We start from the raw sequence: 26603 nt of genomic DNA, 5'->3' as shown, positions 1-26603 counted from the left end.
ATATATATATATATATATATATATATATATATTTTGTTCATATAATTAATGAAGTAACTCTAATAAATTTATATAATATATATACTGAATTTAAGCTTGTGTAATCCATCAGTATTATTGTTGAAATAAAATTAAATAAATAATATTAAAATTATTTATGCATTTAAAAATTACGTGAAATTCTTTATAAAATGACAAATTACGTATAACTACGTAAATATTATATTGCACATAGTTAACTCATATAATTATGTATATTGATACATTACTTAAAATTTACATATTATTAATTCAATGTTAAATAAATCATTATTTCTTTCTTTTATAAAATATTTTAAAACTAATTTTTAGTTAAAACAAGTGAGATTAATTGTCATTGCTTTGAACTTAGATGCGCCCCTGATTACAATGATCCAATATGGGTCACGTCAAGGATATTGATTTTTCTTGATCCGATACAATCATTTAGGATAATAAACCACCCATCGTACTTTGGGTGTGTTGCCAAAGGCATTTTTACAAGAGACTTAAGCACTCGTTTTTCATTTGCAATAATATAGTCGATGCGTTTCAGACGTATGACTGTTGCACCCTAAGAGTTAAAATAAAAAATAAATAAAAAATAAAAAGTATACATTATTTCCTTTAGAAAAACCATTAAATATAATAGGACTAAACAAAAAAAACTTGTAATACTTCTCGTCTTTTTTGTGGTTCTTGCTTTTTTCCCGTGTACTTGTAATCCTCCTCTAAACTCAACCCGGTCTTTTTAACCCAGTCTAAAGCTACTGGTAGCGAGGAATTCTCAGCATATAATAATAATTTAGGGAGAACTCGGGTTGATATATTGTCTACCAGTTCCTAAATACACAGTTTGATTCTAATTCCGTGTTTCTGATAGTATACGGTTTGCATCCATCAGATACGCACAGCATCACCCTATAGATAAATAGGAATTATTTACCTGAAATATTTCTTAACAAGAATAATTATATCATAATCGATTATCAAATATACTCACAGTTTTCTTATTTTTGGGAATATCAAATGAATGCGTCCAAGAGTGAGAGGTGATTAATTCACCATTCTCACTTCTCTAAAAACAAAAAGAATTCTCACTGTCAAATCATTATAATTAACCCTTATAACACTGATGTACTTCGTATGTAATATGTAATGTGTACTGATGTACTTTGTATTTCAGTTTGCATCATTAGTAGGCTTGACCCGCAAAAGGCCCCAACTTGTTTTGGGCCCAAAATTGTAATAAATTACAAGCTCTTAATAAGACTTGGTCTACATTTTTTATTATTGACCACTAATATTAATAGAGACAAGACATAATTATTTTATTAAAATAAAAAGTCATTATGTGTTATAATAAAGGTTAGTAAATATGAAAGTCATTGTGTTAGTAATTACTGTAACGATTATAATTATTTTAATGAAAGTCATAGTATATTGATCAATATAAATAATTAATATCACTATATTAAAATTAAGGTCAAAGGTTTTAATAAAGGTCACTATGTTAATATTAGGATCATTATAACAAGTTTTTTCCTTATAAAATTGATGTAGGTACAGATAAAGAGGATTGTTGTAGGTACATATAAAGAGAATTTAAGTTGATTTTTGTGATAAATGTGTGAAATATATCAAGAGGCATATTTGACTTTATTCCACTATGTTGAGGATAAAGTTGTCATTTACTAATAAAATTTTGCTACTAGAGTGTTCTCTGAGCTACTACTGCAGGTGGGAGAAGGGGCGGCGAAGCCACCATACCTGCCGCAGAATTTTTCCCTAAACGTTAGTATGACCCTACTTTACACACTTTGCAAGGTGTCGTTTTGTTTGGTCAGTTGGTTTGCAGCTACGAATGTTACTCTGTAATACTACCTTCATTTTTTTTAGTTGACACGTTTTGACTGTGTACACTATTCACATAACCTACTTTGACTTCATTTTTTGATTTAGTGTTAGATATATATACATAATCATGTGAAATCTTGTTAAACTCATCTCAATATCTATTTTCCAAATGTCAAAACTTCATAACTTTTGATAATATGTTGACAAACATGCCTAAATGAAATGCATCAACTAATAACCAGACCAATAAGATCTATTTTGCAATTAAAATTAACCCTTAACAACCCATATTGTGTATAACCAGACCAATAAGGTCCTTTTGATGACCAATTATGAATCTCTATTATCTAAAGGTTCATGAATTTGCTGGTTTTCATATTAAACTAGTCCTTAAAAAACATTTTGATCTGTGATTTAATATAATTGAATATGTAGTATCAACAGCACATTGCGAAAAATAGAAGCACTTCACACAAGGGAAATTTCGCATAGCATTGTGAGGACATTAAACCTACCATCTTAGATGACTGCTGCAACAAATACAATCACATTAGATATAAGAGTTTTCTTTTCTTCTTTCTTTAAAAGGGGGGAGAGGGGGAAGGCAAAGTGGCTGATATTTTGATTTTTTGATGTAACCAGATGGTAAGACAATGCAGCAGTGTGGGAATCGACATGAATTCTGGTTATAAAAAAAGGGTGAAATGGGAAAATTTCCAATCTCTTCAATTTACAAATTCTTTTTTTTTTTTTCTTTTTTTTTTCCTTGCCCTGTATCCTAAAAACAATGGGGCTCGAAAGAACATCGCCCACAAGAACAATCAGAGACTAATGCAACTAATGAAGCCATCTGTCACATGTGAAGGCACGGCAGAGTAACAGGGGTGTTTACATTATGGAAGAATTGCTCCAAAGTTTCTATGCCAAGAACATTTGAGCAGAACGCTAGCCAAGCAAGAATCTGAATACATCGCTCAATGTAATAATGCCTTCAACACGCTTGCTGCCAGCTTCCACAATCACAAGCCTTCTGACACCTGAGGACAAGGATCAATAGCAAAATGATCACTTGGCCAAAGTGAGCTTACATGAATGTGAAAATATATTTTGTAGTATTGGCATACCTGGATTCGCAAGCCGCTCCATGACCTTTTGTAGAGAGTCTGAGGACAAGCACATCTGACATCTTTGTCCATTGAATGCTCCTGATGGAGAAGTAGCGTCTTGTCCTAGTTGAAGTGCCTGCACAACAGCAAAATTAGGTGTGTAAGTAAAAAGCTCAGTCAAGTTATATTAAATATCAGATGAATCCTTTAGCGTTACCGGAAAGTGCTTTGTTCTCTTCATTGTTATCATTTGTGAAATTGGGTGGGGGAGGGAGGGGGGGGGGGTGGGGGGGTATATTAGGCACTATTGAACAAACATATGGAAACTAGGATAGAGAAAGTAACTTAAATACAGGGGGAGAGTTTACAGCAGGGATCTTGTTTAACAAATTACCTGATGAACACTCATTTCATCAAGATGAATTTGTGCATACGCCCTGTCTTTTGCTAAAGAAGTGATATCACTAAGAAAGAGATGAAAAATAATATCAGATGATCTAAATGCATACACAGAAGGATCAACCGTCTAAAATGAAAATAGAAACACAACAATACCTTCGAGAATATATATCCAGTAACGAGTCATTTTCATCAACTATAGGTACCGAACTCACATCCGCTGCAAAATTAGCACAAAACTAACATAAGATGGGTCATGCTGTGTAGAATTATGAGAGTTCTCAATAAAACTCGCTGTTAACTGGCACCCAAACAAAAACAAAATACTGACAAGAAGCATCAAAGACAAAATAACCTTGGACAAGCAAAGACAGTGCAGCCGCAAGAGAGGCATTTGGTTTCAGGGTAGCAAATGGCAGTTGACTTGATTCCCCAATCTTGGGAACCCAAGTACCCAAAGGAACTGAACAAATTGGTTGCTGAAGAATAGGCAAAGAACTGCTAGAGTGTTTAAAGTGTCTGCAAATACCTGGAAAAATAGAACGGAAAGCAGTGATTTATAATTTCAAGCTAAGATGCAGCAAGGAGTTGCAATGGTGGACTTGGGGATAGGAAGCTTACATTTTAGAATTCCAGACAAGGAAGCAAGATGTAGCAGCTGGGGGAAAGAACCATCTGGGGACGATGAGTGTATAATTGGAACTGTGGATACTTTGTTTTGCAAAATTTTCAAAGCCACATCTTTCAATGAATCATAAGGCCCAGCCTACACAGGTTTAAAATGTACAGATGTCAATCCAGCTAACCATATTGAACATCCCTAGACCACTCTATCCCAGCAATTTTTATAAGAAAAAGATCAGAAAGCAGAAAGACTGGAGCACGATTGAAATGTAAACGAGTAAACATTCATTATTCTTTTGAGCATCTAATAAAACATTGCAATTCCAATAAAAAGGACAGTAAAGATCAGTATTCAGATATGTATTATACATGAGAGAAAGGAAAAAGCTTCAGCTCCACGAAATATATGTAGTAAATGCTGAGTATCTCTAAATAAAACCTGGAAGCCAGTTCCAGTGACTAAGCTCAAAATCCATTTGAGCATCTTACAAATCACTTAATAGTTCAAGAAAAAGTTCCTTATTACCACAAATCCATTCACATTGCATAAAGAAGACAGGAAACCGGCTCAGACCAGAATTATAATGCATTTACTAGAGTACATCACTACTTGATATTTCAATAAGAAGTGCACTGTCAATACCAGATGTTAATCCTTTATGATGAATGAAACAAATTATAAGTATCACCAGCAACTGGAAAGAACTAAAAAGACCGTAAAATCTTGTAAGAGAATCACCAAACCTTCCCACTAACAGATCTTTAAGGCAGCAATTACAAAGAAGGCAAGCAGACCAAGACTCAAATTTTTAGAGATGAGAACCACCCGTTCCAACCCACAAAACACATCCTTCAAAAACTCTTAAGGTCTGAGAAGATTTCTACATGGAGTCCTTGGATATAGATTATTTACTGCATCTTAATTTGGAAACACTAGCTGCAAGCCATAAATGCTTCAAACAAAAGCTGTACATATAGGACAAATCATTGCACAGCGGCACCTTCATAAGCTAAAGGCGGAAGCACTTACATTTATAAGCTGTCTGGCATACAGCCTCCCACAACCCTCAATTTGTCTGTTGACACGAATTTTTCCATCTTTCCATGCCAATATCGTATGAGTCTCCAGCTCTTCTTCCGTCAAATTTGAGCCATGATTTCCAAGCTAAAAATTATACAATGTTAATAACAAGGAAAGTATTCAAAGAAACTAACCACACATAAGATCTTCTTTGGGAAGTAACAAAGAATATAATGGTTCAATATTCCATCGAGGACATTATCAGATAGGGCAGAAATTATCAAAGTACAATTAAAAAAATCAGCAATCGCAATGTTTAGAACACAGTAAAGTATATAAGGAAAGAAACACAAGAAAAGAGCACATCTTAGTTATACTACAGAGCTCCAGCCTCAAAGAAAAAAGAATATATAGGATGTCTGGCAAGATTTCGCAAACAGGCGAAATCAGTGCCATATATTTCCTTGAGCAGTGAAGGTTGAGGGAAAGGAATACATAACCAAGCTGAATGAGTATAGATCCAAAGCTATTAAGCTTATTATGACCCACGTCCAAAGTATTGTCTTTTGAATTGAGAAGTTTCTGAACAAAGTTGTGGTTATTCATGGCTAGAAGGCAAACTTGCATCACATGCCAGCATAGATTTTCTCACAAATTTAAAATTGTAGAAAATAATCAAATGAATGGTTTTAAGGATTAGCCTCTATCAAATGACTAAGATCACAAAGTTTCACAATGGCCTAGCTGTACTCAAATAAAGCAAAACAGATCACTCTCGCTGATCTAACCCATGACCAACATGAAGCCCACTGAGCAATATCGAATTCAAAACCTACAACTAATCCAGTTAAAATACTTACATTAACAAAAACAGCTTGACAAAATTTAGCAACATGGAAAAAAATTTACAAACTCAACATCACTGCATCATACTTAATTGAATTATCAAATAATGCGGGTAAGATTCAGCCAAATACTGTTCTCATGGGGCACCTACCAAAGAAAACAATAAAAAGATAGGCACATGCAGCAGGAGGTTATAAGAAATGAGTGATGCACCACATACCTCTCTCAAAATTAGAATGAAATCAATTGCACTAAGAACTCCAACAAAATGACCCTTGCCAAAATCCCATAAAGGAGCAACAGGGACTCCCTGAAAGTAGATTAAATCAGAATTAGACAAGTTGATCATAAGATCGGCAAGTAAAAAGTTGTCTAGGAAGATAGCACCAAGCTAAAACATACACCTAAAAAAGAGTAGTTGATGAACAAAGAAGACAAACAGCTATTAATACACAACATTACATAATAGCAAAATTCTCATCAATGCTCAAGAAGACAAGAATACAAGAGTGATCAGGGTAAAACAATGGAGAAGCGAGGAAGGTAAGTTCAATGTAAAATAACTGGAGATCTATGGGTAGAAGGGAAGGCAATATAAACCTTAATGTACCTAAAAGTGAAACTAAATAAAGGAGATCAAGAATGAAATGTTCCTTTCCACACAAGTCTAAGTGCATACTTTGATAATTCAATCTCACAAATAGTGAATATTCTCTCAAAATTGGAACAAAGGTTATCAAATAAAAAATTAAAATACTTCCAATGTCCCAAAAATGATGAATGAAAAATTAAAATACTTCCAATGTCCTAAAAATGATGTCTACTTAAAACAATACTCTGCACAAGTTTTGAGAAAGATATGCTTATTTGACTCTTTATTCTAAAACATATTATAGATAAGCATTCATGTCACTTTGACTTCTATGGAGTTGATTAAATCATTGGTGACTGACGTAACAAAAAAAATACATACATTAATATTATTAATTTTTTTTATAAGATTTAAGCACAGAACAAGAGGTTAACCCATAGTAATTTCTAGCAAGTTAGAAGTGAAAAAAAAAAAAAATGATATTTCCTTTTTCCCTACCCGAAGAGCTACAATTTAAGTAGAATTAATTTATACAACTCACTGACATATACTAACTTCAACAAGACCCTCCAACAGAGAAACCAGACACAAATATGCTAGCTTTGTACTAAAATAACAATGGCTCTAATCAAAATTAAGGGGCTGAAAGTATGATCTTGAAATTATGTAGAATTCATTTCTATAATTCACTGAAACACACTCACTTCAACAAGACCTTCCAAAAGAGAGACCAGACACAAAGATGCTAGCTTCTGTATCTGAGGGGCAGAATTCATGATCTAGATATAAAAAAAAAAAAAAGAAAAAAAAAAAAGAAAAGAAACGATGACCACCATTCTCACATAAGTGATGAGGTTGCTCAAGAGATCATGAGCCACCGATAAGATAGTTTTCTTTGGAAAATCTTCATACTCAAACAGAATACATATAGACATGTATGTGTATATTTATTTATTTTTTTTTTGAACGGGTTTGTGAATATTTATTTCACTACAGAAGATCACACAAGTCAAACTGCAGATCCCATGGTCAAATTTTGTCTAGACACACCAGTTGCATGCATCCCCAAAGCAGCAGCAGGCACACTTAATCAAGAGAAATCCAGCTTTTTTCTTGGTTACTTCAACTTTTCAATTGAACCCCAGGTATCAGTTTCAACGACACTCCAACTGCCACAGAGCAGGACAAAACGGTCATATGCCCTAAATGAAGATAAAATTGGCACTTTTTGGGATGGTGCAAAATCATAGATCAACTTCAGTATTGCCTTCAGCCCATAGACCCCATACTAAACAAGTTTATTGCCATGAAAGACATCATGATCAAAAAAAAGTTCCAGTTTACAATTCAATATTCATGCCCTAGATCAGTCATATGAAGATGAAACTTCAAAAATCAAGATTCAATATATACAGCATAGTCTGGCAATTAAAACATTGCACATGCTGTAGTCTGGGCATTGTTGTGGTCGTCTTCTCTAGCCATACCTGCATGCATGCCTCAGTCTTTATTGGCAATTTTTTCTATTATGCTTTTCGCGTACAGGATTGATTCATCTCAATTTATTTTTGATTACTTTGGGAAAAGGAGAGTGAGGCATCTGAACCAATCATAAGAAGTATTATTTTTTTCTTCTTCTTACTCCTATCGTTTTACTACATGCCTTCTTCTGCAATCTCATTTACACCTACCAACCTATCAATATTAAGAAGCTAGATAGCCCAATGTTATTTCTTCACGTCTTGGAATACTTATATGGGGAAATTCAATCAGTTCATCTAAATTATCTTTTTAATATTATTTTTGCCAAGAATGCCAGCTTTAATGAAAATTACCTGGTTGTTTCCCATGCATTAAAAAAAGTATATAATATAAATAACAATGTAATTATTTCACCAACAAAATAAAGAAAAAACATAGCACCCCAAAATTGTGACATAATTTAGAGACTGTTTGGTTGAGGGGGATTGGGAAAAGAAAAAAGAAGTAAAATCCCCCTTTACGTAACGTATGAGTGTTCGGTACTTAGGTTGCCTCTTTTTTTTAAATTCCATTTCACCCTTTTAATTTTTGGAGTTCTCCGGTTTATTATCTTTGTCATTACCCAGGCCCCCCAGGACCTATATACCCTGTAATACATCTTCATTACTCCTGCCTTTGACCACCCTAAACTACCAATCAACCCACACCATTCAACAACCACTACCACTGTCAACTGCCAACAACCACCAACCCCAGCGCTCTCACACCTCCAGCCGCCAACAACCACCACCCCTCAGCTGCAACAACCCATGAGTACCTATAACCCACTTCCGTCAGCCACCCCATGTTTGATCACATCACCAACACCATCATTCCACCAGTGAAAACTACCATCACAACCAACCCAACATGCCAATAATTAGCACCTTCCTAACTTTTCTCATCTTCAACATTCACAACATGCCAGCCCACCAGCCATTCACACCAAAGAGCAAAGTTTCAAACTGAAACTTTAGTCATTAACAACCACCAAAGAGCCAAAGTTCATACAGATTTATTCATAGTAATGGCAAACATGTCTCAACAGAGATAAAGGGGAAATTTCTGGTAGTTGTGATGTGGAAGGTGAGGGAGAACAGAGATGCAGGGAAAGAAAATTAAGGCTTCCACGAAAGCAGTAGTAAGAGATGAATGGTGGGAGGTTACGACACATAGATATTGTAGCAGAGGTAAGTTAGGAACCCATAGCTTGAAAAAAAAGTGAAGGTATAATGATTTTTAGGACTTGTTGCCGGTAGATGACTGCTGGAATAGCAGTGTAGTGAATATAGAAGATTTGATTAAAAAATATAATTTTTCCTTAATTCCCTATCTTGATTCCATTCCAATTCCCATGCATGAACTAAATAGCACTTTACAATGTTCCCAAAACATGACATAATGTACCCCTCAAGCTTATCATACATTCAAAACGTATAGTAAAATTCAAACATGTTATATTTTGGGCACATTTTGTATTATCTTTCAAGTAACTACAAGGGTATAGTGTGACTTGTGATAAGATTCAAAAGTAAACATAAAAATTCCCTTTTTTAGGCAATTTCTGGGACTTGAACATGTTGAAATGAAGATGCCAGGCATGAATTAGGGCTTATGATGGAAATCAGTCACAACAAGATAGAAATTGAGAATTAAATTTTTTTTTGAAGGTCAATCATGGAGGCATAGGTGTATGTATAAATTTCACCCAGAAAAGCTGCAAAAGGTAAAGCATTCGTCTTATCAGGAGCTCCTCATCTCTAATCTCTAAATTTATATAAAACTGGATATGACTTGAATGTTTATGTAATTCAAAATAAAAAAGAAGTATAAAAACAGCAAAGACACTGAAAGCCTTTCATTCAAAGACTTCCACGTATGACACAAGAGTGAGAAGATGCCTGAAATAGATTAAAAATTTCCTCCATAACATGACAAAAAGGATTTTCATTAAATTGGAGGTCCATAAAAGACAGACAGAATGGCTTATCAAAAATCAGAAAATGAAGCATCATTGCATCACTGCATCACAAACATGATTTTCAGGCAGTATAGCAATTAAAAAGGTTTTACTCTACCAAAAAAAAAAAAAAAAAAAAAAAAAAAAAAAAAAAAAAAAAAAAAAAACCCTAAAGCTCAAACTAACTTCATTATCAGTAACAAATTTACATTTGCTAAGTACACAGGTAGTAACCAAATATCCAAAATCTCAAATCACTGGGAATTCATTTTTTGCATATACTGGGATGCTGGAAGTATTGAAATCAAACTAATAGTTAGCAAAAAGCAAACATCCAACATGACAAATTTAAAGATACTCTTCCCGTAAAAAAGATTAGATCAATTAATTTAGAAATATACTATATCTTGAATATGATTTTCGTTAGGTGATATTTTAAATAAGACATTGTGCAAGACTTATTGGATAATACCTTCATAAATGTATACTGTAATATTTCAGGACTAAAGCTAGCAAGTAACATTATTAGTAGGAAAAAATTTCTTTATCATGTCCCATGGGAGGCCTTGCATGAGAGCTTGAAGAAGGATAGCCTAGTAAATTCTCATCAACATATTAACCCAAAACCTCGAGCATTTTCATGCCATGACAGGTAAGCAATTATTGCCAAGCATATTCTCCGCATACCTAATGCAAATAAACTAAATTGAACACAGATGGCTGAAAAGCTAGGCAGACAGATAGCCTCGGCCATGATGATTATACAAATTCTTGACTTATATTTAATTGCTTCACGCTCCCATGTTTGGAAAGGTAAAATAGCAAAAAGGCATAGAGAAACAGCAATACAATAAATTACTTTTTTTCTTGACCTTTATTCATTGAAAAAACACTGCTAGGTCATAGTTTTCCATTTTTGGAGGAATCACAAACAAATACAAAAGAAAGCATAATCTTAGCAAGCACATTAATATTAAAACGGCTATCGCAAACCTGTTCATAAAGGATATGAAAAGCTTGTTTAACCGGTAAAGTGACATCCAAGGCCACAACCTACAATTGCAACACAGACAAGTGTCAAAGACCGACCTCATCTAACAAAAGAATGCAAGTCTGGATAACGGAAAATGAGAAGATCAAAGAAGGAAAAATATCCAAACCTTGCCTGACTCTGGCAATAACTCATATGCTGTGTGTTGTGACAAAAACAGAGATATACGATGACGAGAAACCTGTACATCAGCATCTGAAACTTGCTCCCGCAACATTCCATCAGGTGTAGCCGCCTATTGCCATTCATGGGATAAAAGAGGAAACTAAGGCAAAACTCATTTGTTCAAGAACTCAAGAAATAAGTAGATGACAGGATATTGATTCTACTTAAAATACAAGCACATCAAACCAGCCTTATAATTTCATAAAATTGGTAAGTAAAATCCCACACAAATTGATTTTAAGGGGGTAACAAAATGTCATGTTTGTTAGGCACCTAGCTCCAACTCAGATATTAGAAAAATGAAAGAACTATATTCTTCATCAAACAAGATACCATGTACCAAAATTCTACTATCAAGTAATAGCATGGAATGCTACAAGTGTAAACCAATCCCAAAAATTATTAAATTATTTTACACAATACTTACCGGACGAACAAACATGTTCTCATCCACCTCCATGTTGGATCTATCGGGAGTATCAGCACTGAATACAGTAGGACCCATGTCAGAATCCCTCGCTAGAAGCACAGTGTTGACAACTCCATAAGTTCCACTAACAAAAGGCTGATGTTCATCATGACGCCATTCACCATCGACATTAAACTTGTACTGCATTTAAAAAAAAAAAAAAAAAAAAAAAAAAAAAAAATAGCTTCAAATAAACAGCAGGCCTCTCAATACATTCCAGACAGAAATCGAACTTTGGTTATGCAACTTAGACAGGCTGGCAAATCAATAAAATCATTGCCATGCAAACTACTACATTTTACATATTTTGAAAGATTTCGCATGATGTGTAGCAGGGTAGGTATGACAGACTACTCCAAACAACTAACCCGACAATTTATCACTTAAAGCTGTCAAGAAATTGCATAGATCCCGAGCACAAGAAAGTGATACACGGCAATACTCATTACCATGACTAAGAATGCGAGAAAATGAAGAAGACTACCAAAGCAATAACTACTCCCTCTGTCCGCAAATTATGTCCACAAATAATATTCTTGAAATTCTTTTTAGGATGTCCAACAAAAATCTTCTTGTTACTTAAATTGAAAATCTTTACTACTCAACCCATGTGACGTGGATCCCTCCACGAACCACTGTTCTCTAAATTATCACCCCACCCTACTAAATTTGTTAATATGCATGTCAAAACCTAACATGAAAATTATTTGTGGATGAAGAGAGTTGCAAGATTATGAAAAGCATACAATATTCAAATAACAAAGCTCAATTAACAGGGGAGAGGAAGGGTGAAGAACAAAGGAAAGTGATGTTGGATAAGTAAACCTAAACACCTAATGATCTATCTTCTCCATAAAAAAAAAATGGTAATAACAAAAAGGTTGAAAGGATAAGGGAAAGTACATTATTCGAACACCTTGCCCAATAAAACAGCATACAGTGTGCTAATATATGCCTTTAAAAAGATGTTCAGCGATTTTAAGTCTCCATCAAAATCACAGTAATGTGACAATTTTTAGCATTGTGTCTCTTCTGATATCAATGACAATTATATATAAGCAAGTGTTTTAATGACCTGAAGCCCCAAAACATATCCTACCTAGAGTACTTAATAAGCTTAACCACGCACCACAGCACCAGTATAGTTCTCCATGATGATGTGAAACTGGAGATAATCCAACCAATGGTGATTTGCCCAGAACTGTTCTAATTATTCCATCTATGTACCCCGTAACAAACAAAAATAAGGTAAAAAAAAGGCAACGAAATCTGCTATCACTCACCAAATTAAAGCCTTGAAAACAAAACCATAAAAGAGATATAGGAGCAACAAAATCATTAAAAAAAAAGGGGAAATCCGTCAACAAACCTAGGCTAAAAAGTTAATGGTTTCTTATAAGATGAACAACAGTAGGCCAGACTCCACTTCTCACTGCAATTAAAGTTTACAGCCTATTGCTATCTCAACGAAATAAAACTCCAAGTTGATATTTAGTTGAACAATTAAGTGACAAAAGCGACCATGAATTCATGTCCTATTGTGAATAAAATCTCCAAGCACGTGAATGAGATACGTTTATTCTTCTAAAGTTTAAAAGTAAGATCCTGAAATTCTAATTTGAACATATCAGCCACAAGATTTTAAGCTCCCTAAGATTTCTTCCATAATAACTAATCACTTGCAAAGGAAATAAACGGATATAATCATTTCACGGTGCTATACATTCGTGGCACTTCCGCAGCCCTAATTATTAATATGATTTCATCCGACTGCATACAGCAAATGGAACACCATCAAACACTGCCACTGAAATACCAATACCAAGCACGATAAATTGACCACAATCAAGTAATGACTTCAAGTAATAACTTCAACAACCATTTCGAAGCTAGTAAAAAGCACGAATATAACCTGATGATATCCCGGGGTTAAGTTCCAAACAACTTGAAATGCAGTAGGGCACCCCTCCATTGGTGACATGAGAATATGCTCCGACCACCTACATCAATACATAAAAACATCATATTAAAAACCCACTTATAATTCATCATCTAACACCGAAAATAAGGACGAAAGCCGAGCCCCTTACCCGGTGAACGAACCGGTGAGGTAAACCCTCCTTCCTCCATACGGCCATACGAAACGAAACGGAATTAAAATGTTTCCAGGAAGTCCAGTGTTACCATGATTACCAGAATCCGGATTGGATCCAAACATTGCCCCTCAACAACAAATTCTTAATCTAAACAACTTATAATATAATCTCAACACCACCAAATTACAGCAGCAACGACAACAGCAGCAGCAGCAAAATGATTTCCCTAAATTCGCAAAATTATCAACTAAACCTAACAACCAAATACAATGTCTTAATCTTCAACTCATTCGTCGGCCGATTCACCAAACTTCGACCCATGCCCCAATCTCAACTTCGATTATCCACCAATTTAAGCTACCTGAACAAATTAAATTATATTAAATCAAATTAGTATAATTTCATAGGATCAAGCTAAATAAGAACCCTAATTTGAAGTAGAAAATGCAGAAAAAATGACGAAAAATGAGAGAACATTCTCACCGATTGCGAAGAAAATTTACATCGAACAAATCAGAAAATCCCTAATTTGAGGAGAGAGAAAGAGAATAATGCGATACAACCACCAGATCGACGGTTGAAGATGGCGGAGACCACGGTGGTCGTACGGCGGAGATTTTACTATTTTTTGGGTTGATTTTTTTTTAATTTATTTCTAACATATAAAAAAAAGGGGAAATGAAAAAAGAAAATGGAGAGATAAAATAGCGGCCGGCGGCGAAAGAACCAACAGAAGGACGAGATGAAGAAAAACCCGAACTTCTGCTCCTCCCTCCAATCTTATGAATGAAATTTTTATTTATTTTTATTATTTTTTTATTTTGAGGAAAATAGATAAATAAATAAAATTTGAGTAAAATTTTTCATTTTTTTTTTTGTTGTTTCTACCACTCGTGTGTTTCTGTGTTTTGTGATTTGTGGTTTTTTTTACTCCCTTATCTAATTTCTTTTTTATTTTTTTAGGGGTGGTATTTTGATTTTTATTTTCTCTTGTGGGTTTGAAGAGAGATGATTCTTTGTATGTTTACATATGGAAGTGTCAATTTTGGCATAAAGTTTATAAAAATTGATAATAGAATCAATAAGGTATTACTTTGTTGTTTCACAAGAAGACAACCGTGCAGGTCAATCAGATCCTATCATATAGAATAAACAAGGTATTATATGTATATTCATGAATTATAATTCTCAACTCGTTTTTGCCCTAGGGGGGTCACGAACAAAATGTATTCAAAAGCCAATACTCAAATTCAATGCATATTTAATAAATCTTCACATTGACTTCAACCCTCTCACAAAAAAAAAAAAAAAAAAAAAAAAAAAAAAAAATTATACCAAATGCATTGATCACAATGTCAGAACTACCAAATAAGTCGAACACAACTCCTAAATTAGACGGATGATTTGCCCTTGAGGACAACTAATAGCTTCAAATAATTAACAAGTCCAAACAACGTTGGAGTTTACTCAACATAACTAGATTCGAAAACACATTCACTTGGCCTAATGCAAAGCATAACATACACCGAGCTACCGACTACACTAATACATTCCTTGGGCGGCTCTGATATATATTCTCCTCTACAGCTACAGATAGTGCATAAGCCACCATGGCTTCACAACCATATTGTTACACATTGAGTTTGAGGGGGGATCTTAGAATGTAAGTCATTTCTAGATCATGGTTGGTTATCAAGTGGTACAAGAGAGTTGATGTTTAAGAATTGGTTTGCTACATTGGTTCAAACTGGAAATGTTTCACCCATTTCTAGTTTGAGGGGGAATGTTAGATATTGAGGATATGATGTAATTGTCTGCTGGTATATGGTATAATCATCAAAGGATGCAATTCCAGCAAGCACAAACAAGTGGTGTCGTCGTGGTGATCTTGTTTGTGCCAGCTGGAATTGCATCTTTGATGTAGGAGGTCTCAACCTAACAATGAAAGCTACATTTGTTCAAACTGGAAATGTTTCCCATTTCCAATTTGAGGGGGAGTAGTGTTGGAGTTTATGATTTGGTCAAACATATTCTGACTTTGTTTGTTAGTTGCTTCCTTCACTCAAATTAAGTTTGTTAATCATGTAATTAGTTTGGAGAGTATAAAAAGGATGTATACTTTAAGTTCATTTTTAACACACAACATAATAAAAATACACATTTACTCCTTCTTCCTCATCTCTCTCTACTGACCAAAACTCAAGCTCTATTTTAATGGCTTCCTTCTCTCTCTTCTCTTTTCTTCCTCCTTAAACTCTCAATTTAACCCATACCTTCAGGGAGGCCTCCCTAAAATTTGTCCTCATATGCCAAGTAAGAGCCAAATTAGGCTAAATCAATTCTAACAACGACAACTGCGGTGCTTTAGATTTGACGTTGAGTGTTACTAAATTCTCTCTAATGTGGTAAATCACTCTCACCAAGAGCGACTGGTTGCTCCACTTGTATCTCAAAACTACCCCAAACTGACAATGTGACAACAACAGACCCATACAACGTAGATCGTACCATTGCAACACATATAATGTCTCTCATTTAACACCTTTCACTCCTTCAGAACTATCTGTGAACCCTTACAAACATACAACGCTCCACCTTCACCTCTGAAATCAAACCCCTTGATGTCTAAAAGACTTAGTGAAGTCGAATTCTTCATCATGAGTGGAACATGCCTCACATTGTTCAACATACAAATTTAAATCATGTGTTCGTATTCTGATGAAACCTATACCAATCGTATGTATTGTAAATTTCATTATTGGCCTACCATTCCTTATAATCTATAGACCACTCGCGATAACGCATATGATAAGTAGTCCTCAAATCAATAACCCACACATCATAGTGATGCGTATGTTGATTAGCAACTAGGGTAATATATCCTCTTCTGAATTGGTGTCTTCTTTAGCTATAATGACAAATTCAGATATATTATGTCGTCTCATCTTCTTGGGATAATTTAACGTCTCTTCTCTTTACAATAATTACAGACATCATTCGGCTTTATAGAAGAAGATTTTGAATTTCTTCCTTCCCGGAATTCCCTTGTCCATTTCCTTAACTGGCTACTAATCCAACAACGTAACCTGATTATCTGTATTTGTACCTGTACCAGACATCTTATGGCGTAATTCTGTAGCATGAAGAGCAAATCTAACCTCTTCTAGTGACACTATATCTTAACCAATACTAAAACATTGCACAAAATTCTGATATGACAATAAATATAAAGTTCTCAACCTAATATGAATTATAGTTATATAAATATTCCAAAAATACTATAAGTAATAGCAACTTGAGACTTATACAACTTAAAAAATTAATGCAACAATATAAACAAATAACAAACTCTGATTTTACATTTATTGTATAAGTGATGCAATTTTTATTTTGTTTTTGGAAAAAGTTGATATTAGTAATACAACTTTTGAAATTTTTTCTGAATATAATCTCGCTTGTGAGTTAACTTAAAACAAGCTAATATTCAAATATATCTTCTCAAAATGGTAAGTCTGATCACAATGTCAGACCTACCAAATGTATCGAACCAAACAAATTTGTTTGCCAACATAGAAGTATAAGTGTAATACTTTAAAAAACGGTCGCATTTGAAAAGTGTAACACTTAAAAAAAACGTATGGAGTAACTATTTTCTCTCCTCAAGTATACTCTTTTCAAACTAAATTTAACAAAATTCATTCTTAAATTTATCAAAAAAAATAAAATAAATGAAGCCGATATCTCATATCTCTAACACCCTCCCTAACACGAACGTTACAATTGGAAATTCTTCACTTTGTTGAAGCCGAGATACACTAATTTGGTGATGTCACCTTCAACTTTTTTTTTTTCAACGAGAGAACGTCATCTTTTTCGAACACATCAGTCATCAATCAAGCAGGAACGTCATTCTTTTCGAACCTGCAAATATAACATTACAACGAGAACGTCTCTTCTTCTCGAACTCGTCGTATTTTGGTTTTTCCTAAGCAAAATCGAACTCCAATCAATATTGGTTTTTTTGGAGCAATCCACACTCAAATCTCTTATTAGTTTTATTTTAGAGCAAAACCAAACTCATATCCAAAGGAGAAAAATCATGATCGAATCAAATCACAAATCCTGTCTCACGGCACAAGGAGAACCAACAAATAACCCTGTGTCACGGCTCAAGGAGAACCAATATATCTTGTCTCACTAGACAAGAGAGCCGATTTTTTTCTTTTTTTATTCTTTTTATTTTTTTTAATTCATAGGTTCAAGCTTAGACCCTTAATCACCTCGTCGACTACACAAACTCACAAAAAAATCTCCTTCCATGATTAATTTGAGCAAGCAGCACAAACCACAAGCAACTTATCTTAGTCTCGATAGAACAAAAGTCATGTGTGATCATCAAGTGATCAAATGCACTAAACAAGATCCATAAATATTTGGGAAAAAAAATTCTATAGTTTTGGCTAAAGGTTCATCCCACCGGTGGGTAGGGGTTTTGTGAACACTCCAAGATTTAACTCTCTCTTGATACCATGACAAATTTGGGTGAAAGTGATAATAGAATGACTTGTTTATTATTGATCAATAGGTAGAATATTTATACAAAACCTACACTCATAAGATAGGAAACAATCTTCCTAAAAGATATACTAACATAACCATAAATCCTAAAAATATATTCTCTAAATAATATCTTAACATCAATAATGAAAGGAATGGTGTCCTTCCAACAAGTGTATTATTCTGATAGAGGGTTTAGAATTATTACAGAGCTAATTCTTCAGTAAGGTCAAGTGATCGGAATGCCTAGGTGGAGGCCGCTTCCGGTCAGTAATATTAAGGTATAATTAATATTACAGCTTAATCTTAACTGAACCCTTCGGGTCGAACCCAATCGAACTACCGATCCGAGACGACGAATTAATCCGAAAGGATTTAATGAGTCGATAGAGTTTTACGAATACAGACGTCGGATATCGAGCCTAGGGCGTCGAGGCCGAGCGTCGCAAAATCACAAGCGACAAGTACGAGTGTAGCCGTAGCATCACAATGGTCTAACCATGTGGATGCTAGGCTAGTTCGAGCTAGCATGCACCTAGCATGGCTAGGCGCAAGCCTAAGCACACTAGGTGTGCTAGGCGCACCATCGCTGGCACTAGGTGCTGGCGTGCGTGCGTGCCTAGCATGGCAGCACCATCGCTAGCACCAAGTACTAGCATGGGTGCTTGCCTCGCATCAGAGCACGCTAAGCGTGTGCGAGTGCCTAGGCACCATTGCAGGCCACACACACCAAGCGCAGCCATCGCAATGCTGGGCCTATGCGTATGTGCGTGTGCTTGTGCCTAGGCCTATCGAACCATCGCAGCACGCAGCCTAGGCACCATCGCATGCCTAGCACCACGCACAGCACCATCGCAATGCCAAGGGCTTGCGTGCGTGCGTGTGCATGTGCACCATCGCCCAGCACGCATGCTAGGGCCTTGCATGCTTAGGCACGCTGGCTGGGTTGGCTGTGCGTAGGGTGCGAGTGGCTATGCGTAGAGCGTGTGCGAGGGCTGCTAGTGCGTGCGAGGGATTGCGTGGGAGTGCTAGGGGCCAGTGCCAGCATTGCGTGTACCAGCGCCCAGCACTAGCACGCAGCACCAGCGCCAAGCATCGCCCAGCACCAGCACACACTGCCTGGCTGGGGATGCTACGCAGCTGGGCAGTGCTAGCAGCCAGCTCTGCCAGCCCAGCAGCCTTGTGCCGGTTTGTTCATGATTGTGGGGACTAATCAAGGGCCTTGGTGGGAAAGGCAAATGGTCCCCCCACCTAACCTTGGTCATCACTCATTAGCATGTGATTGTGCCACTTGTCGCAATGTGATTAACTTAATTATTTATTTAATTTGGAATTAAATAAATTATTGATTTTACCAACTCTCCCACATTGGTGGGAGATTGGAAATCAAGCACCCAATTCCCTATAAATACCTTGCTAAGGTATTAGGAATGGAATAACCTTGAGTGGAATTAAAAGGCAACTCTTGATTTGAGTAAACCTTGATTCGTAAAACTCATAGTTTTATTTGTCCGGGTCTCGACTAACCTTCGAAACTTAGGACGCTCGGGTCGGGTTCGAGGGTACGATCCCGATGGAGACCTCGTATTTTTGGGGTTCAAGTAAGAGCTCATAGTTGAGCGAAGCACGCGTCAAAGGTATAATCTTTTATCCTTAATTATGTTTTAATTATGTTTTGCTTGTTAATTGCATTTATTATGGGGGCGGGTCTTGGTGGGTTTCTTTCCGCGTAGTGAGGGTCACTACGAAACCCAACAAATAATCCTAGATATATTATTCTTCTAATTATATCTAAGGAAAATATATCACACATATATTTTATGATACTCCGTATCTCGTATCTCTAACAGGTTACGACGAGCACAAAAGCCACTTGTCAGCCAACATTCTATTTTTTTTTTTTTTTTTTTTTTTTTTGAAACAAGCCTCTAACTTAATCATGGATTAAAGGGCTAAAACAAATTAAACAAGGATGATTAAATTCACTTAACTAATGATCGAATATGTTATAACTACTTTAATTAGACTTAGGTTTTGTTTATTCACTTTATTTTTGTCGAACTAAAATTATTTTAAGATGTTCTCTATTATATTTTTCCGTTGAATGAAGTTATTGATTTTTACTGAACTAACTTATTTTTACAAAACTGAAATTATTATTACTAAACTGAAATTATTTTTGCTGAATTGAAATTATTTTTACTGAATATTATTTATTTAAGGTGAAATGAACAGGGCCTTATATGGGCACACACTATATTGACTCTAAAAAAGTTTGCCTAAAATCTCTATAATTGTTAATAGGGTACCATGTTGATATTCCTAGAATCGAAACTTGAATCTGTTGCACCAGGTTCCTCAAAATGGGAACCAAAACCTGTTGAACAGGTTTCTAAAAAATGTGAATCGGAACCGGAACTTACCTTTTATTATACTTCATAATTTTTTTGCAAAATTATTTCAAAAAAATTTGGATGGTCACAACTTTAGAACTGTTAAACTCGCACATACAACAAACCAAAAAGGTTGTTTAGCAAATTTAATATATATATTTATAACTGTTATTTACATTTTTATTTTTAAGAAATTGGACTTGAATTGATGTATAATTTCAATTCAAATAGTACTTTTATCAGATTACAAAGTACCTTAAAAAAAACTAAACTGATACCTATTGCAATAGGTTGTTCAGCCGTTTAGGTTCTCAATTTTACAACCTGGATTCGGATTTTGATGTCGAGGACCCTCGTTTTTCACTCACGCCTAACATTAATCAACTACTGTTATTTTCCAATTTATACCTATATTTATATATTTACTAGATGAAAGCCCGTGCGATGCGATTTTTCATACATATATCTCAAGAAAAGATATTTTTCTATATATTCTAACATTTTTTTTTAATTTTTAATTTATAATTATTTGATATATTTTACAATTTAATAATTTCAGACAAAAAACAAAAACAAATAATAATTTAATTAAAATGATATTGCCAATTACAAAAGTATAATTTTTTTAATGTAATTTATAATGCGACTTAATTTATTGTTGTTTTATATTTTATTCATTGCTATTAGTTATAAAAAAAAAATTATAAATATGATATTTCATTGATTACATATCAGGATAAAATCTTTAATGTGAAAAGATAATAATTTTTTATTTTTAAAATAATTTAAATCCTAAATCATTATTCGTTGCTATTTACACATGAAATTAAACTCTCAAATCTATATATCATTTTGTATATTTCTTGTGATCTCTACCAAATTATCTGTCTTTTCAAATTTTTAGACATAAAATGTTTAAAGAAGGTAAAGTTTTTTTATTGCGTTATAAGTTTTAAATTTTTTTTTATGAAACAAACATCTTATTAATCAGGTATTTAGATAAAACCGTTAATTTCATAAGATAATTTTTATTTTTTTTAATAATATAAATCCTAATATCCCACGGTTTTTTATACATAAAATCTCATAAAAATAATTTTTGTAATTAGATCATACTCATAATATTTTTGATTACTTTGCTATTGTTTGTTAAGGATAATTTTTTTTTTTAATTTTATGTAATTTATTCCCCAAATAAATATTTTGATAAGAACATTAAAAATAATAGTTAGTAGATGTAATATTTCGATGTAAAAAATTTTTTATTAAAAAAAAAATTCGATAGGATCACCAAATTTGTTCACACCCATATCTCTTCCATCTAATAAAAGTGGATAAATAGAACATGTTAGCAAAAATAAAATTTATATAAAATTAATCTTTATAGTCTTACAAAATAAATTAAAATATTTACTAGAAAGTGAATAATTGTTGTGAAATTAATCTAAAAATTGCAATTATACAAAATTAAATCTATGCATTGGAATTTTTTCATCGTCCCCAATCGCCCAAACAATAGTATTTTGGAAAATTGAATCATTATTTTGTTGTCGCTGACAATGCGTGTGATATTGCTTCTTATTTGTAACGACTGAAAAGTATCTAATGGAGTAAACTTTTCCTTCAATCAATTTTGAACAAAATTGTAGAATAAAGTTGACTTTAATTGAGCCATGAACGTAATCACCCTGTAATTAAAAATAAAAAAATTAAGTTAATTTTATGACTTAATTAAGCTACCTAAATCACAAAAAATTTGTTTTAATCATAAAATTAATTGATAAAAACTAAAAGGTTCATTAAAAGGTTTAATAAATGTAAACGATTTACAAAGATATAATACCTCCTCATCCAATAGGATCATTAGGCGAGAAACTCGTACTTTGATATTCCAAAGATTTTTGCTCGAATATAATTCTCTGATTAAATGAGATTTGCATGTAAAAACAAAATTCAGTAAACAAAACATAAACATATAATCATTAAGTATCCCAAATAAACACAATTTAAGAAATAATCACAAATATACATTTAAACATGGGTTTTAAAAATTAGGCTAAGAATTACCCAGCCATTGATGACCTAATAAAACTGACACAAAATTAATGACACAAAATTTGCTTGGTTTGGTTTTGTATTGATACGAAATTTTGTGGGTGTCATATGATGCGTCAATTTATAATGGTAAAAATCACAAATTTTAGTTTAATTATAATTAAGGAATATTTTTATTTCTTATCATAAACACTATCAAAATTTATCTTATAATAGTAGGTATATAAATCCTATATCTAAAGATGATTATTTTAAAAGATAATTTTTAGTTTTTTAAATAAATTAAATCCTAATAAATCAATATTCGTTATTTTTACTTACTTGGCAAAATTCTTAAATCTCATTCGTCACTTATGTTTAGGTGGCAAACAAATTTTTTAATTCCAAAATAAAATAGAAATCTAATTTTTAATTGGTCGAAAATATACATTTGCTTATGTGGCGCGCCGAATGCTCTTGAAAAATACCTACTTTATTTATATATATTAGATTACTTATACTTCGTATACATCTAACTCTATATCGATCTATAACATATATATACAAAGTCATAAAACAACGAAATTTCAATTTTACTACAAGTATCGTTTCTTTTACGACGACAACTAAGTGATGATATAACAAAACATAATGTCACATAAACAAAGTTTAGATAGGTTTTAAAGAATACTAGGGTTGCTAACACACGCAATGTGCGTTTTATAATTAGTCATTTTCGGAGAGCACTTTTAGTTATTGATATATAATGAGGGAAAATATGTAAACAAATATTTTAAAGGGTATAAATGTCCGCACTCTATTATTAAAAGTTTTTAAAAATGCAATTAACGTTAATGAGGGCAAATAAATATTAAGAAAATTTAAAGGGTATAAGTATCCAAACATCATATAACTAATATATAAAGCTAAACTTTTAGCCAGATTACGAGAAAACGACACTTGGCATTCTAACTTTTTGCCAAGTATCGTGCCACGTAGATGACAATTAATTATTAATATAACACGCAGGATTTATTTGAATATATTTTTTGAAGAATAGGATAAAAAAGTTGGATAAATTCAGTAGGATAAAAGTTATTTTAGTGTTTTATTTCAATTAAATTTGGAGGATTTAGTAGGATAAAAAGTTTTTTTTAGAGTTTTATTTTCAATAAAACTTTTTGTTTAGAATTCTATTTTCAATAAAAATATCAATTTTTCTATACAAATGATGGATCCCGAAAGGTATAAAAGGAAAAAATAAAACACCAAAGAGTATTATGAAAATTAAATCAATGTACGCCAAAGTTTGAAGTCTTTGGTCAATCGTACATAAGTATTTTAAATTCATATCAATCTCCCATCTAGCTACCATATGGGCAGTCGTATTACCCGCCCGTCACACATGAGTATAATAAAAAATAAAAAGACATTAAAATCACAACCCATCCTAAAATTATCATCCAATAAAATGAAAATAGGTGTAAATCCAAACTAATTTCTTCGAACTGCTTTGACCATGCTACTTTGAGACACTTTCAAGAACTACATTAGATAGTTATAAAAAAAAAATGAAAAAAAAGAACACTACATTAGATAGCATAAGCTCATTCCCAAAGCTACCCACAACTTAACTTTACGAGCGGTGGTAATATATTCTTTGTTTCATAAATATGATTATCAAGTGATCATTAATATATGAGTAGCAAATTCGAATAACACAGATATTTTTCTCATATGTACAGTGTATAATTTATATAATGATATTGCAATCTTACAAAAATCAATAGTATCTTAATCAAAATATCCAAAATCAAAAGAGCAATTATATGTCTTTTTTTTTCACAAATATGTTTTAAAATTTAGCATATAGATAAAAATAAAAAATAAATAAAAATAATAAAAAAAGAAATTTATCTTAATATTTAATAAATTACCCGGACATCGCACGAGCACAAAACTAGTTATTCATAAATCTAAACTATTAAATCACACAAGGACAAACTTAAAGGCTATAAAATGGGGCATATAGGTAACAAACATTTTAAGGATATAATTATCCTCACACTATTCATAAAGTGCATTATCATACTTTTTAAAAGGTAAGGAAGGAAAAATGCTACTCCGTATTAGAATTTTATTGTAAAAATTAACATAAATAATCCCAGCTATTGACCACCTTCTCATTTTAATCCCAACAACACTTTAACTCAAGATAATCCTAACTATTAACTTACCTTCCTCACATTAGTCTCCATATTTGGATAACCTATTAAACAGGTTAAAAGCATGATGTGTTACTTTAGATTGGTTTGCTTTTAAAATAATAATACAAAAAAAAAAAACCCTTCTTCCCTAACCTCTCTCCCTTCCCTATATTCCTGCCCTCCATAGCCTCCATACTCTACAAAACTGCCTCCACCCCCCACAAAATTGTTCATCTCCTTGAATTAACAGCAAAATACAACCCCTCAAAAACTTAAAAAATTAAGAAAAAAGGCAAGTTGTGGAGTTGGGCATAGCAACGTCACGGTGTAGTTGCCATTAAAGGTTAGCTGGAGAAAATGGGTCGGACCTTTTTTAGTCTTCTTTTTGGTCAAATTAGGCTAGGAAATGAACAAAAATCATATACTTTTGCTTTAATTATCACATTTCAGGAGTTGTTAAATCCTAATCTAATCCTTAAATTCAAATCATCATTACAGAAAAATCAAAAATTCCGTCAATTGCACTATCACAACTTAATTGGTAGAATAAATCTACCATTTTCTAGTTTAAATTCAGCAAATTTTCAATTTTTGAGAAGCAGAGGAGAAAGAGGGGATTAAATTGCATATGAAATCACATTGCAAACTTCGTTGCTTTTTATCTTCAAGAAGTTAGATGGAATTTGGAATGGTATTGTTTTGATAGTAATTGTGCAATACCGCAGATGTTTCCCTTTAAGTTTAGAAGTGAACATCCAAAGCAATTAACTATGAAGTACGGAGTAGTATGCAAGAGAAGGGGTTGATTGGGCCGCTATTGGAGTGGAATGGCAGTGCTAAGGTTATGGAAATGGTGGAGGGAGAAAGAAAGGGTGAAATGTACAGAAAAGGAAGAGGATTAAAAATATTAACCGATATCATAGGTAACCGGTAAGAGAGACTATTTTAAGAAGGGGCACCCAATAGTTAGGATTATTTTAGATTAAATGATAGTTGAAATTAATTTAAGAAGGACATTAATAGTTTGGATTATTTTTGTTAATTTTTCCAATCTTAATTTTATCCTCAATAAACTTATAATATTTCATTTATATCAATAATTATAACTTTTCTTTGTAAAAGAAATAGTAATTATAACTTTTCAATAAATATTGAAGGGTTAACTTTAATTCACATTTTAGTTAATACTACTATATACTACTACAAAGACTAATGTTATTATATAAAATTGCTAGATTAATTTTCAATATGGACTATAATTAACAAGTTGAAAATAATTTTACAAATAGATGATTGAAGAAATCAATGGTCAAAAGAGTATAATTACAAACTTAAAAGTTAAAATTGTACAACTAATATATATATATATATATATATATATATATATATATATATATATATATATATATATATATATATATATATATATATATATATATATATAGGGGAGGGATCCGGTAAGAACCCCTCCTTATATAAGAACCCTAGTTATATAAGAACCAATCTCAACCGTAGGATTAAGTAATTTTGGACGGTTAATATTAAAACAAGTATCCTTCCTCAAACACCTAACCCACCGTCCAAAATTTTCTCTCTCCTCAAACTTTCAAACCTATTGTCTTTCTCTCTCCTCAAATCCCAATTTCGAACACAAATTCCTGCAATTTTTTGTTCAAATTTTACATAA

The 26603-nt window shown here is 33.2% G+C and overlaps 1 protein-coding gene across 1 annotated transcript; it reads right to left on the bottom strand.

Annotated features, from left to right (window-relative positions):
* Positions 1-2537: 2537 nt before the first annotated feature.
* Positions 2538-14548, bottom strand: LOC110736895 (sucrose nonfermenting 4-like protein). Its single transcript, XM_021917235.1, has 14 exons — positions 14209-14548; positions 13720-14086; positions 13542-13629; positions 11588-11770; positions 11105-11230; positions 10938-10997; positions 6092-6181; positions 5035-5169; positions 4002-4146; positions 3736-3909; positions 3537-3600; positions 3376-3445; positions 3000-3117; positions 2538-2912 (listed from the first exon to the last, which is right to left on the bottom strand). The coding sequence occupies exons 2-14, from the start codon at positions 13845-13847 to the stop codon at positions 2821-2823; spliced, it is 1473 nt and encodes a 490-aa protein (XP_021772927.1). The 5' UTR covers positions 13848-14086; positions 14209-14548; the 3' UTR covers positions 2538-2820.
* Between the last annotated feature and the right edge of the window lie 12055 nt (positions 14549-26603).

The sequence above is a fragment of the Chenopodium quinoa genome, unplaced genomic scaffold (assembly GCF_001683475.1).
Source record: "Chenopodium quinoa cultivar QQ74 unplaced genomic scaffold, ASM168347v1, whole genome shotgun sequence".
Taxonomy (NCBI): Eukaryota; Viridiplantae; Streptophyta; class Magnoliopsida; order Caryophyllales; family Amaranthaceae; genus Chenopodium; species Chenopodium quinoa.
The sequence above is the reverse complement of the archived record's forward strand: the minus strand, read 5'-3'. Positions and strand labels throughout refer to the sequence as shown.